This window comes from Columba livia, chromosome 25, assembly GCF_036013475.1.
Source record: "Columba livia isolate bColLiv1 breed racing homer chromosome 25, bColLiv1.pat.W.v2, whole genome shotgun sequence".
NCBI classification, from domain to species: Eukaryota; Metazoa; Chordata; class Aves; order Columbiformes; family Columbidae; genus Columba; species Columba livia.
Window position 1 is genome coordinate 4,578,417 of NC_088626.1, and position 13,417 is coordinate 4,591,833.

The 13,417-nt window shown below is 55.4% G+C and overlaps 1 protein-coding gene across 1 annotated transcript in view; it reads right to left on the reverse strand.

Annotated features, from left to right (window-relative positions):
• Window positions 1–47: 47 nt before the first annotated feature.
• LOC102090555 (hexokinase-2) overlaps window positions 48–13,417 on the reverse strand; it is a 31,563-nt gene continuing 18,193 nt past the window's right edge. Inside the window, exons 7-18 of the mRNA XM_065041116.1 lie at window positions 13,207–13,390; window positions 12,480–12,635; window positions 11,457–11,690; window positions 10,021–10,325; window positions 9,393–9,541; window positions 7,860–7,979; window positions 7,110–7,205; window positions 6,039–6,138; window positions 5,711–5,894; window positions 5,301–5,456; window positions 4,623–4,856; window positions 48–3,559 (exon numbers count right to left, since the gene is read on the reverse strand). Of these exons, the coding sequence (XP_064897188.1) occupies window positions 3,415–3,559; window positions 4,623–4,856; window positions 5,301–5,456; window positions 5,711–5,894; window positions 6,039–6,138; window positions 7,110–7,205; window positions 7,860–7,979; window positions 9,393–9,541; window positions 10,021–10,325; window positions 11,457–11,690; window positions 12,480–12,635; window positions 13,207–13,390 (2,063 nt within the window). The 3' untranslated portion in view covers window positions 48–3,414. The remainder of the gene's footprint in view (window positions 3,560–4,622; window positions 4,857–5,300; window positions 5,457–5,710; window positions 5,895–6,038; window positions 6,139–7,109; window positions 7,206–7,859; window positions 7,980–9,392; window positions 9,542–10,020; window positions 10,326–11,456; window positions 11,691–12,479; window positions 12,636–13,206; window positions 13,391–13,417) is intronic.

Consider the following 13,417-nt stretch of genomic DNA (forward strand, 5'->3'; position numbering starts at 1 on the left):
CAGAAACCCAAACACATCACAACTCACCCCAGAAAATGGGTGCTCGGTTGGTTTTTTGTCGCTTTTATTTGTCACCGACTAGGAGCAGCAATCGTGGCGAAGGGGAGCAGGGGAGTACACCACCACACTCGGGAAAACGGTATGAAAAGTACAAAAATAAGGAAGCCTATATATAATATAATCGCAGTCAATTACTAAAAATAAATATTGTAAACACGAAATAACATCAGGTGAATCTACAGTCACTCATTTCCGCTAGCAGCCCAACAGTCTTTGGCTTTATTTAACTCCCCCTGGCCCAGAGGGAGCCGACACCCCCATCAAGATGCATTTTCTTTGCTCCAGACTTGTCAGGGATGTCACCAACTTGTCCAAACGAGCAGGAATCGCCTCCTTTGCCTTCAGTGGCCGTTTTTCTACAAGCAAGCGCAACGGTTCAATAACAACGATGTGTCAGAAGAATTTTCCTCTCTTTTCTCTGCCAGGAGGGCAGGGGGTGTGGAGGAGCAGGGGTCCCCCCATCCCAGGTCATTTTGTGCTGTCATGGACCTTGTTATTTGTGGGTTTTGCTCCCCTCCCGTGCACGGGGCCTTTTCACCCCCTTATCTCCCAGCCAGCTTGAATTGCCTGATAAGAGACCTGGGGTCAAACCACCGCACATCACGGGAGCTCTCGTGCTCCTCACACATCGCGGTGACTCACTGTGACGCTTCTCCCTACGCACCCTTTGACTTCAAGAAGAGGCAAATTCCTTTTGAAAGGCTCAATAATTTGCTTGCTTGCATATATATATATTTTAATTATTCTTTTTTTAAAGCAGCAACAATAAAATTCTGTCTGAAGTAGCAATGAGAGAATTGCCAGGGAGGAAAGGTCGGTGTCTCCAGCGTCGCAGAAGACCCTGGAGAAGGTGCCAGCACAACACCAGGAGTGCAAAGAAAATGCATCTTAATGGGACCAACCCAAGCGAAACAAAAGCCATCCTCAATCCACAGAGCAGCGCTTCGTACTGGAGGAGAGACAGACCGCACCAGTCCGCTTGGTCAGTCTGTCCATCCCTCCCTACATATAGATTTGATCTTCCCTTCATAGCAATAGTTACAATTTCATCTTCCCTTCTTCATTTTAAACACATTCACATAACATCCCGTGGAACGTTTTGGTGTGAGGTTACAGTCCCACCCAAGTTACAATCAGACTGTGCAGTGAACATCTCTGGTGCTCATCGCCCTGGACACAAAACGGAGCAGAAGCTTCTCCAAGTGGTTAATAACGCCCGCAGCTCAACGTGGGGGTGTCCTAACGCTTCAAGTCGTGCTTTTTCCCCGGGAACGCGCCAGACCCTGCTTTATTCTGATGCAAAGCAAAGGGGAAGCAAAAGCTTTCAAGGATTACGGGATCCTCGTGGGTATCCAGCCAAAAATCCTCCCTGACCTCATGAAGCTCAGATCCGTATCGAGTTCAGCACGTGGGCTTCATGGTTTTGTGACCCCCCAGCCTGGGTGCTTTGGACAGACCCGAAGCGGCTGGAGCTCCAGGAACTTGCGCCACAACTGAATTTCCTCTGTTCCAAGAGGGAAAGGTCTCCCCGCTCCGCCGGAGCAGGGACGGAACCCCACGTTCCTTCTCACCCCCTGAATCCTGGAGCTACAGAAGCAGAGCTGCCCACAGGCCCGATCCTTCCCACTCTCCCCCCAAAACTACAGCTCGCTACGTGATCCGAATGCTACGTGTTTCCAAAGGGGCACAGCTGGATAAGAGATTGAAAATACAGCCGCTAACACGACTTTCTGCGCGGCGCGGCGCTTAAACCACGTCTGGTTTGGTTTTCCGGTAAGCAAAATGCTGGTCTGGTCAGGAAAGAATCACACACAACTGCTTGGTACCGTATTAGAGGATTTCTGTGTCATCTTTCAGCAATTTATTTAATATCTTCTAAAACTTCCACTAAACTTGGTTTCTTACATCGTTTCTATACACAGATTTGTTTTAATTGTCTTGAGGCTTATAAAAAAATAAGCATTTAAAATGCCCAAAGAGTAATTTTGCTTGAAAGTTGTGCTACTGAACTTGACCCCCAACATAGAAGAGATAGTTTTGGTAATGAGGCTGCCCCAAGCAATATAAAAATATACACAAAAATAGACAGAAACTCTATCCTCCAAACCGAAGGTGTGTTTGTGGGAATTATTAGTAATTTGCTGGTTTCCCTTTTGTTCTGGTGGTAAATTCAGAAGGCCCAAACCTCTTGTACAACTGTCCTCAGGAATCTGGGTCTCTCTCTCCAGTCTACCCCAAGAAAAACTTAAATTAAAAAATAACACAAGAAAATAAGTACTCTGTACCGCTCTTAAATGACATTAAAAGGTGAAGCTACAACTAAACACTATACCCCCCTCCCCGTCCCGAGACTATGTACACATAAAGACATATGATATCCTGAAACATAAATATACAGTGTATAAACCCAGGTGTCACCTACAAGGCTGAGGACGCAGCACTATTTCACAGACAAAAAGCAAACCGGACCCGCCGCCACGTTTGGGGCGCGGGGACGAGACCGACCCGGCGCTGGCTCCTCGTGCCGCGCACGCACCGGGGAAGGGGCCAGTGGTTTTGGGGGGTGTAACACACAGATATACCACGTTACTACACGATGTAGGGTGCGGGTGAGAGGTCGGGAAATGGGATTAGACCCTGAGTCCCCAAATTATTTCCAGGCACATGCTCTGCTGGAGCAGTCAGAGGGAACCTCAAACTGGGGTCCAGCAGTTCTTTAGTATTGCTCACCAACAGAGATACTTGGTATCTTGCAGCGCAGACTCGGAACACGCCGGTTGAAATTCTGCACCCTGTGCTTTAAGAGTTACCATGACTTTCATGGAAATAAAACAGCCTTGATCAGGGTAAAAGACTAATGCAGGTCTTTAGCCCAATCTTAAAGAGGTTTGCTTTCTACAGCACGGACATGCTACAACTCCGACATACATAAATAGGTACCAGTTACTATAAAGTGACAATGCAGTGTCTTAATTATTCTGGCATTATCGATTCTGCTGTTAGGGAAGATGTGAGAGTGGTGAGGTGGGAGGAAAGCTGGTGTTTGGGGGAGGCTGCACGTGGAACCGTCCAGCTCTAACTGGAGATGCGGGTAGACAGCCAAAAGACACTTTTAGCTTTACTTGATGTGCACTTTTATGGCATGCAATAAAACTCCCAAGACAACTCTATACAAAGCACACAGCATCTCCAGTCCCACTGGCGGTATCTCAAGAGAACAAGTAAAGCTAAGAGTCTGCTTGCGAGGGGAGGCCACGGACGTGTGTGTGTGTGTGTGTACGGAGGGGGGGGCAGCTGGGGAAATGTCCTGTTTTAGCTGAAACCAAACTCTTCGGCAAACCTCCATCCTGCCTCCTATCGCTGGCCGGCCTCCCGGATCCGGCAGGCCACCGCCGTGATGAGCGCCGCGCCCTTGCCGCTGCCGTCTTCCGACTGCAGGAAGGTCACTTCGCACTTGGGAGACAACTGCTTCACTGTTTCGTGCATGACGGTGGAGAAGCTGTGGGGCACAGGGAGGGAGAGGCTGATGCAACCTGCTGTGGACAAACCCCTGCGCACCCCCATCAGGTCCACACCACCGGCAGCTTCACGCTTAGCAGAACACACTCATAGAACTGTAAATCCATCCGTAACCCACCCCCGGCACTGCCCCGTGTCCTGAGAACCTCATGTCCGTCTGTCCAGCCCTCCAGGGATGGTGACTCCAGCACTGCCCTGGGCAGCCTGTTCCAATGCCCCACAGCCCTTTGGGGAAGAAATTGTTCCCACATCCAACCTCAACCTCCCCTGGCGCAACTTGAGGCCGTTTCCTCTGCTCCTGGCGCTTGTTCCTGGGGAGCAGAGCCCGACCCCCCTGGCTCCAAGCTCCTTTCAGGCAGTTCAGAGATCAGAAGGTCTCCCCTCAGCTCCTGTTCCCCAGCTGAACCCCCCAGCTCCCTCAGCGGCTCCATCACACTTGTGCTCCAGCCCCTCACCAGCTCTGTCACCTCCTCTGCACTCTCTAGTCCCTCAATGTCCTTATGTCCCCGTGGCCAAATCTGTCTCCTTCTCTAGTCCCACGAAGCCCTGAGAGCACTAACAAACCTCCCAACCCTGACCAGCCTCACCCCCCTCCGTAGCCCTCCCTCCCTCTCCCCATGCGCCTTGTTTAAGCTCAGCCCTGTGCCTTTAGTCCCAGTCTGAGCAACATTTTCTTAGGAGTTCCAGCCTTCACTCTGCTTGGCTATGGGCCTTTTTAACCCGGATCAGGGACCGGCTGCTCGGATCAGACCTGCTCATCCCCCTGACTGCTCCTGTGGGGCTGGTTGAAGCTGGTGGCATCTCCATGTCAAACTGGCCTCAGCTGCTGTGTCACCTGCCTTGGTGACCCATCCCTTAGGGAACAGCCGGTTCTTGCTGCGCCTCAACAGCGTTTAGATCGCTGAGCTACTGGCAAGCCCTGGAGAAGCCAAAATACCTCCTTTCCTCCCCAGCTACCCATCCCACACCAGCTCTTACTGGGCAGATGCACCAGTAAGAGTGTCCCTCCCTGGAGAACCGGTGCCCACCGCTGAGCAACTCACTGAGGGTGCAGCTTGTAGAGCGTGCCGTCCACGCCGACCGTGACCTTGAGGAAGTCCAGCCCGCGGTTCTCCCGGATCTTGTCCACCACGGCCGCCATGCCGGCCCCGCAGAGCTGAGCCGCCCGCCGCGCCACCACCGTGCACACCTCCTTCACGATGATGCTGTCGTCGCACGTGCTCTCCAGGCCGAGGTGCTGCAGGATGGAGCGGACCTGGAGCAGGGCCAGGCAGTCGCTGTGGGGACACGAGGGACAGCGTTAGGAGATGGAGCAACCTGAGTGTGCGGCTTCTTCCTTATCTACACCCTGCAGAGCCCAGGGATGCTGGTGACACCGACCGCAGGGACCCTGCAGCTCCCCAACCTCAGCGCTCAGACCTGGACATGGCTCTGGTGTCACATCCCAATCAATGGGGTTATCTCAGGACAAAGCCACTGACTCGGAGCACGATGGTTATTGAACCTTCTCTATCCCAGGCTGAGGATAAAGAGGCGCCTGTGTTGCCAACCCCAGTTTCCTTGTCTCTCAACACCACACAGATCTTGATTTATCTACATTGCAGCACCCTATGCCGTCCTGGCCTCATTCTGGGGCTTCCACAGGCCCTGGGAACACTTTCCCCCAAATGACAGCTCTGCCCTGTTCCGCAGCTGTAAGGACAGAGCCTGTTGGGCCTCACCTTTCTATCTGGGACAGGAACTTGGTCTCGAAGATCCCTCTGGTCTTCAGCCTCTCTGAGATGCGTCCGCGGAAGAGCAGCCCTCGCTTGGTGAAATCCATCAGGATATTTCGGACGATCTCCCCCAGGTACATCCCGCTGATCATCTTCTCAAACCTAGGAAGGTTAGGCAAGGCTGCACATCAGGATACGAAGGGACGCTGGGTCTGCATCGGGACCCCAGCCCCGCCAGATGCCATTGACACAACCCCCTGGACCAAGCCCAGCAGCGCAGGGGGACAAGGGACACATCGGTGTGTTGCAAAGCCAGACTTGTCCCCTGATGATCCACCAAGTGGGGCAGCACTGACCTGTTCCTGGACACCCAGCCTCATCGGAGGCCCCCCCAGCCCCCCAAAGCCACCACGCACCTTTGCTTCCCAGGGTTGAGAGACAGCTCATCCACTGCCATGTCAAACTCTGTCCGTATGTCATCCAAGCACCCGTTGTCACCAAACGCCCCCCACTCCATATTGACACACATCCTGCCCTCCTCCCCTTCCACCAGCTCCACGTTCCTCATCTCCTCCATGTAACAGGCGTTGCTGCCTGTGCCTGCAGAGAGAGAAGCAGCTTTCAAAGGGGCTGTTGGAAAAGGCGCGAACGCAAGAGAAAAGCCCTGGGACACGTTTGGCAGCCCGCGGGGACAGGTTTGGGATCACGGGCAGAGGAGTTCTGTAAGAAAGTGTCAGTCCTCACCGACTATCAGCCCAACTTCGCAATACGGATCTTCGTACCCACAGGTCATCATAGTGCCAACTGTGTCATTCACCACCGCGACCACATCCAGGTCAAATTCCTGTAGAGGGATCACAGAATCCCAGGATGTGAGGGGCTGGAAGGGCCCTGGCAAGCTCATCCAGTGCAATCCCCCCATGGAGCAGGAACACCCAGATGAGGTTACACAGGAAGGTGTCCAGGCGGGTTGGAATGTCTGCACAGAAGGAGACTCCACAACCCCCTGGGCAGCCTGGGCCAGGCTCTGCCACCCTCACCAGGAAGAAGTTTCTTCTCAAGTTTAAGTGGAACCTCCTGTGTTCCAGTTTGCACCCATTACCCCTTGTCCTGTCACTGGTTGTCACTGAGAAGAGCCTGGCTCCATCCTCCTGACACTCGCCCTTTAGATATCTGGAAACATGAATGAGTCCCCCCTCAGTCTCCTCTTGTCCAGCTCCAGAGCCCCAGCTCCCTCAGCCTTTCCTCACCCGGGAGATGCTCCACTCCCTTCAGCATCTTTGTTGCCCTGCGCTGGACTCTCTGCAGCAGTTCCCTGTCCTTCTGGAGCTGAGGGCCCAGAGGGATGGGATTGCAGGGGTTACTGCTGCGGGATACAGGCTGCTCATCCACTCCCACCGCTGGGAAAGGACCCGCCTGCTGAGCACCCGAAACCTCCCGGCCCCCAGGAGCTCCTGCAGCCCCTCGTGTCTGCAGGTGGACGCTTGGACCTCAAGACTCCTCCAGCAAGACCCAAGCGCAGAGGAGCTGGGACAGCCCTCCACAAACAGCTGGAGCTCTGGGTGGGCTGCACCGCGGTGTCTCCCGAACTCACGGTGAGACAAGTCTGCTCCAGCCATGGCCAGGAGCCAGCGCTTAGCTCCGGGGGCTGAAAATCCAACCTCCAGTGATGACTAAGGGTAGCTGTTAAAACTCAGACACTCATTAGCCCTGTGCTCAGCCCATTAATTTGCTTTACAGGCCAATTAAAGATGCCCAAGCCAGCCGGGATGCGGGAGCAAGCAGACGGCTTCTCCCAGCTCCACGGACACTCACCTCCCTCCTGTGAATCGCCTCCTTCAGCAGGTTCACCACATCTTCTCCTTCACAGCCAGTCGCCTTGAAACCTTTTGTCCACTTCAGGAGGATCCCCTGTTGTGGAAACACCCCCTGGTGAGTCCCCGGGGTGCTGGGTGGGAGGCACGGCCACCCCCGTCCCCCGGCTCTGGGGGTCAGACACCCCGCAGCTCAAGGGATCTGCGTTTGCTTTGGTGCAGAAGCACCAGCAGCTCCGAGCTGCTGCCTCCCCCTCTCCGGGTCTCTGTCTGACCTGCCCCACGGTCACTGCTGCTGGTACGTTGCGTTTCCAGCGTGTTTTGGCTTTTCAGCCAGCCCTGGTTTTGTTGAAAACAAGTTTCTCTTTTAGTGAACTTGCCCATCAGCCAAAGCTTCATATTAGCTGCATTTTCCTGAAAAGCTAGATACATGTTTTGGTAGACATAGCAATGGAATGTGAGATCATTGATAAGAATAGATGCACACCTCACGAGAGCAGTGAACTGAAACACGTGACCAACAACTGACCAACTAAGTATCCCATCCCATTCATGTGAAACTTCATGTAAAAGTGGGAGATCATGAGGATCTCGTCCCTTTTCCTTATGGCCGTAAGGGGAGAGAGCGAGGGGCTAAAGGGGGAAGAGGCGGGCAGAGGGGGTTAACAATACAACAGCCATGGTTTTATTGTCACCCCGCTATCAAACCTCGACACTACCACACACGCGCTGCCACGTGGGTCGGGGTTACCTCGTCCAGGTTGGTCTGCTGGCACGGGAAGGAGAAGGTGAATCCGAGCGGGAGCGATACGCCCTTCATCCCCATGTATTCCAGGAAGTCGGAGATGCAGTGGACGATGTGGTCAAAGAGCTGGGTGTGCAAAGCCCACGGGAGAAGTTACCATCGCAGCAAGATGCTCAGCTGGCTGCCAGCCCGCCCAACCCACTGGGGATGTCGATCCATTCCCAAAGCCACAGAATCACAGGATCCCTTTTGTGTTCCAGTTTGCACCCATTGCCCCTTGTCCTATCACTGGTTGTCACCGAGAAGAGCCTGGCTCCATCCTCCTGACACTCCCCCTTTAGATATCTGGAAACATGAATGAGTCCCCCCTCAGTCTCCTCTTGTCCAGCTCCAGAGCCCCAGCTCCCTCAGCCTTTCCTCACCCGGGAGATGCTCCACTCCCTTCAGCATCTTTGTTGCCCTGCGCTGGACTCTCTGCAGCAGTTCCCTGTCCTGCTGGAACTGAGGGGCCACAACTGGACACAATATTCCAGGTGTGGTCTCCCCAGGGCAGAGCAGAGGGGCAGGAGAACCTCTCTGACCTACTGACCACCCCCTTCTAACCCACCCCAGGGACCGTTGGCTTCCTGGCCACAAGGGCCCAGTGCTGGCTCATGGTCACCCTGCTGTCCCCAGGACCCCCAGGTCCCTTTCCCCTACGCTGCTCTCTAACAGGTCATTCCCCAACTTACACTGGACCCTGGGGTTGTTCCTACCCAGATGCAAGACTCTACACTTGCCCTTGTTCTATTTCATTACATTTTTCCCTGCCCAGCTCTCCAGCCTGTCCAGGTCTCTGATGGCAGCACAGCTTCCAGTGTCACCACTCCTCCAGCTTGGTGTCACCAGCAAACTTGCTGATAGTGCACTCTATCCCCAATAGGGTTTGAACAGACCAGAACGCTGTGGGAGGTGAGTGAGCCCAAAACAGCTTCTCTTCCCCACCGACAACGCGGTCACGTCACCGTGACACCTCCAAGGCTCAGTAGGGACGGAGGGGCCAGCGGGAGGCAACCAGCTGCCCACGGGTGACACAGGAACCTGGTCCCTTTGCAAGGTGTCCCCAGAGCCTGTCTGCTAGAAACACTCCCAGTCCCTGAGCACCGCCCGGAGTGGTTTACAAAACTCTTTCCATCTGCAAATAAGGCTCTGGAGATGCCTCTTACTGCTTGTGTTGTGGTTTTGCTACCTGGGAAATGAGGATGGTGCTTGTCTGCCCCTGTGGAGTGTGTGGGATTCGGGGAGGATCAGTGATGTCTGGGAATGACATGATTTCTAACCTAAAAACCAGTTTCACGCTTCCTAAAGCGCATTTCCAACTCCAGCGCCTTGGGCAGAACTCGCTGCTCTAAAAGCGGGAGAGCAGCAGCCTTCTCCACCCTCCTGGTGCTGTACAAGGGCAGAGCAAGGAAAAGCAGCTCCCGTGGACACCCAGCACCCACGTCTGCTGCCGCCCCAGGGACTGTGCCTCAGTTTCCCACCTCAGCTGCCCGTCCTCACCTCCTCCCCCGTCCCCTGCATGATCTCCACCGGGATGGAGTAGATCTTGTTGTGCATCTCCACGCCGCGCCGCATCCCGTTCCTCACGCGCACCAGCAGCACACGGAAATTGGTACCTCCCAGGTCCAGGGCGAGGAAATCTCCCTTTTCTGAAAGCCGAGAGAGAATCGTTAGGAGAGAAATCTTGACATGGGGCATCACGAACGTGGCGCAAAGCTGATCTGAGTCTGCCGTCTTCCCGGGACAGGACCAGAAAGCAGGAGGCGTGAGGGAGCAGTGGGTGCGGGCAATGGGGAGGTTGCTCCAGCCTCGGGAGATCACAGGGCGTCAAGCCGAGGGGCAGGAACACACCCAAGCCACCGACAGAACCTGGAGCACAACCCAGGACAATCGTGGTGGTGAAAACCACAGTGAAAGCCAGGCTTTGTGTTAAGTCAAGTGCAGAACGTCCCGGAGGCTCAGCCGCTTTTCCCAGTATCGTACTGGAAGTTCAAGAGCTTTGTGCCACTCCCACCACAAACAGGGAACCGGCCATGGGAAAGGTCCCAGCCCTTCCCTGCACGGTGCGGGTGTTGGGAGCAGCGACGCTGGGCATGACACACGTGGGCTGATCCACCCGGTACCTCACCTGTCCCGTCCGGGGTTGAGCACACGTAGGTGGGCAGCATCTTCACCGTCGCCTCTGCGTGCGTCTCCTTGCCCAGCCCCTTCTCCATCTCCGTCCTCATCCTTTGCTTCACCTCCAGGAGCTGCTCGTGGCTCAGCTTCAGCGCTTCCAAGATCTTCTGCCGTGCCTGGTGCTGGGCGGCCAGTCTGTAGGCCACCGCCGTCACCATGGCCGCCCCTTTGCCGCTTCCGTCCTCCGACCGCACGAAACGGATCTCGCAGTCTGGCAGCAGCTTCCGCACGGTCTTGTGGAGACGCCGGGCGAAGCTACGGAGGAGGAAAGAGGAATTGAGTACGTGAGGGGGCTGGGGGCCCCTTGGGATCCAAACGGAGGTGCCCAGGGGAATATTTATAGTCATAGAACCATTTCAGTGGGAAGAGACCCTCAAGATGAGTCCAACCATAACCCAGCTCTAGCACTAACCTGTGTCCCTGAGAACCTCGTCTAAACACCTTTTGAACCCCTCCAGGGATGGTGACTCCAGCACTGCCCTGGGCAGCCTGTTCCAATGCCCCACAGCCCTTGGGGGAAGAAATTGTTCCCACATCCAACCTCAACCTCCCCTGGCGTAACTTGAGGCCGTTTCCTCTGCTCCTGGCGCTTGTTCCTGGGGAGCAGAGCCCGACCCCCCTGGCTCCAAGCTCCTTTCAGGCAGTTCAGAGATCAGAAGGTCTCCCCTCAGCTCCTGTTCTCCAGCTGAACCCCCAGGTCCCTCAGCTGCTCCATCACACTTGTGCTCCAGCCCCTCACCAGCTCTGTTCCCTTCTCTCAACTCGCTCCAGAACCTTAAGGGCTTTCATGAGGTGATCCCGCCACCCCTCTGGCCACCATTTTGTGTTCTGAGGTGATTTTGGTGCCGCCATTTTGAGCCCTGAGGTGATTTTGGTGCCGCCATTTTAAGCCCTGAGGTGATTTTGGTGCTGCCATTTTGAGCCCTGAGCTGAGGGGCCCAGAACCGCCCCCAGGATTCGAGGTTTTTCCTCCCCAGGTCCCAGCACAGGGACGGTCGCTGCCCTGGGCCTGCTGGCCACACAGTGCTGGTACCAGCCAGGATGCTGGTGGCCTCTTGGCCACCTGGGCACATGCTGGCTCATGTTCAGCCGCTGGCACCAACACCCCCAGGTCCTTTCCCAGCCGCTCTTCCCCAGCCTGCAGCGTTCATGGGGTTGTTGTGGCCCAAGCGCAGGACCCGGCACTTGGCCTTGTTGAACCTCACACAGCCCTTTCCAAGAATAAAGTTTTCCTAATATCCAGTCTAAACCTCCCCTGGTGCAACCTGAGGCCATTTCCCCTTGTCCTATCACTATCTGGAGGTGCTTTCCTTGAGCCAAGCTTTATCCACTGCTGGTAGGAATGGATCTGTGCTCTCTCCCCCCACCTTTTCTCCACGGACTTACTGGGGATGCTTCTTGTAGACGGAGCCATCCACGCCAACCGTGGAGCGCAGCCGGTCCAGCCCCTTGTTCTCCTTGATGCGCCGCAGCACGGCTGCCAGGGTGGCCCCGCACAGGTTGGCCGAGCGGGTGGACACGATCTGGCAGATGCGGTGGGTGGCCACACAGTCTTCATGAGACGGCTCCAGGCCCAGCTTGCTGAGGATCTCGTGGGCTTTCTGCAGCCCTTCCTTCTCCCTGCACATCAAAGAAGAAATAAGGATTCCTGCCTGGAAATCCAGCTGTTGCCATCTGAAGACTCACAGAATCCCAGAATGTCAGGGGTTGAAGGGCCCTGGCAAGCTCATCCAGTGCAATCCCCCCATGGAGCAGGAACACCCAGATGAGGTTACACAGGAAGGTGTCCAGGCGGGTTGGAATGTCTGCACAGAAGGAGACTCCACAACCCCCCTGGGCAGCCTGGGCCAGGCTCTGCCACCCTCACTAGGAACAAGTTTCTTCTCATATTTAAGTGGAACCTCCTGTGTTCCAGTTTGAACCCATTACCCCTTGTCCTGTCACTGGTTGTCACCGAGAAGAGCCTGGCTCCATCCTCCTGACACTCCCCCTTTAGATATCTGGAAACATGAATGAGTCCCCCCTCAGTCTCCTCTTGTCCAGCTCCAGAGCCCCAGCTCCCTCAGCCTTTCCTCACACGGGAGATGCTCCACTCCCTTCAGCATCTTTGTTGCCCTGCGCTGGACTCTCTGCAGCAGTTCCCTGTCCTGCTGGAACTGAGGGGCCACAACTGGACACAATATTCCAGGTGTGGTCTCCCCAGGGCAGAGCAGAGGGGCAGGAGAACCTCTCTGACCTACTGACCACCCCCTTCTAACCCACCCCAGGGACCATTGGCTTCCTGGCCACAAGGGCCCAGTGCTGGCTCATGATGGTCTGTGTATAGCTCTGCGATGGGTGCTGTTTTCCACCAGCACAGATGTCAGGAGATGTGCTAGAACCACAGGAAACCACCCAGATCCTACTTACTTCTCAATAGCAGAGACATATCTGGTCTCAAAGTGGCCGGTAGTGAGCAGATCTGGGGTGAGCCTTCCTCCAAACAGGAGCCCTTCCTTGGCCATCTTCACCAGGATGAGCCTGACCAGCTCTCCCATGTACATCCCGCTGATCATCTTCTCAAACCTGCCCCAGGGAAAAGCACAAGACGCGTTTGTTCGGCTGCCTGTGCCGTGAGATGGCGGCAGGTTGGTGTGAACAACACCTGGCAGCCTTCCAGGGGCAAAGGCAATCCAGGTAATCTGCTTCCAGAGCAGCTTATCCCTTCACTGAGAAAATAAACCACGCTGACACAACCGTCAGCCTGCAAGGAGAACTTGTGGCTACCTGAGGGGGGTCTGTCAGTTTGCAGAGAACCCCCCAAATCCCACCTGTGCTGCCTGAAGCCACCCAGGGAATGGGAAATCCATGGGACATGGATGTGAGGTGGTGGCGTTTGCCTGGGCTGGCAAGAAACCGAACCCAAAACACTGGAGCGAAAGGCTCAGAGGAAGCGGGTGTTGAGTGGTTCAGTTGGGCGCATCACCCCAAATTTGGGATACAGCCCCTGTGTGCATCGGCGTAGCTGGCACAGCGGAGGACGCGGTGACCTAGTTAACTAGGATGACCTCTGCGGTGCCACCACCGCCAGCGCAACGGGAGGACGGACAATGCAGAGCAAACCACGAGCCTGAGCCGAAGCCAAGAATCCGCTTACAATTGTTTGCCAGGGTTGAGCGAGCCCATGTCTATCTCGCGGTCGAACTCGGTGCGGATGTCGTTGAGCACGCCGTCGTCACCGAACGCCCCCCACTCCATGTTGATGCACATGCGGCCTTCGTCCCCTTCCACCAGGTCGATGTGTCGCATCTCCTCCATGTAACAGGCGTTGGTACCGGTACCTGAAACAGGCACAGGGATGGAGTGAG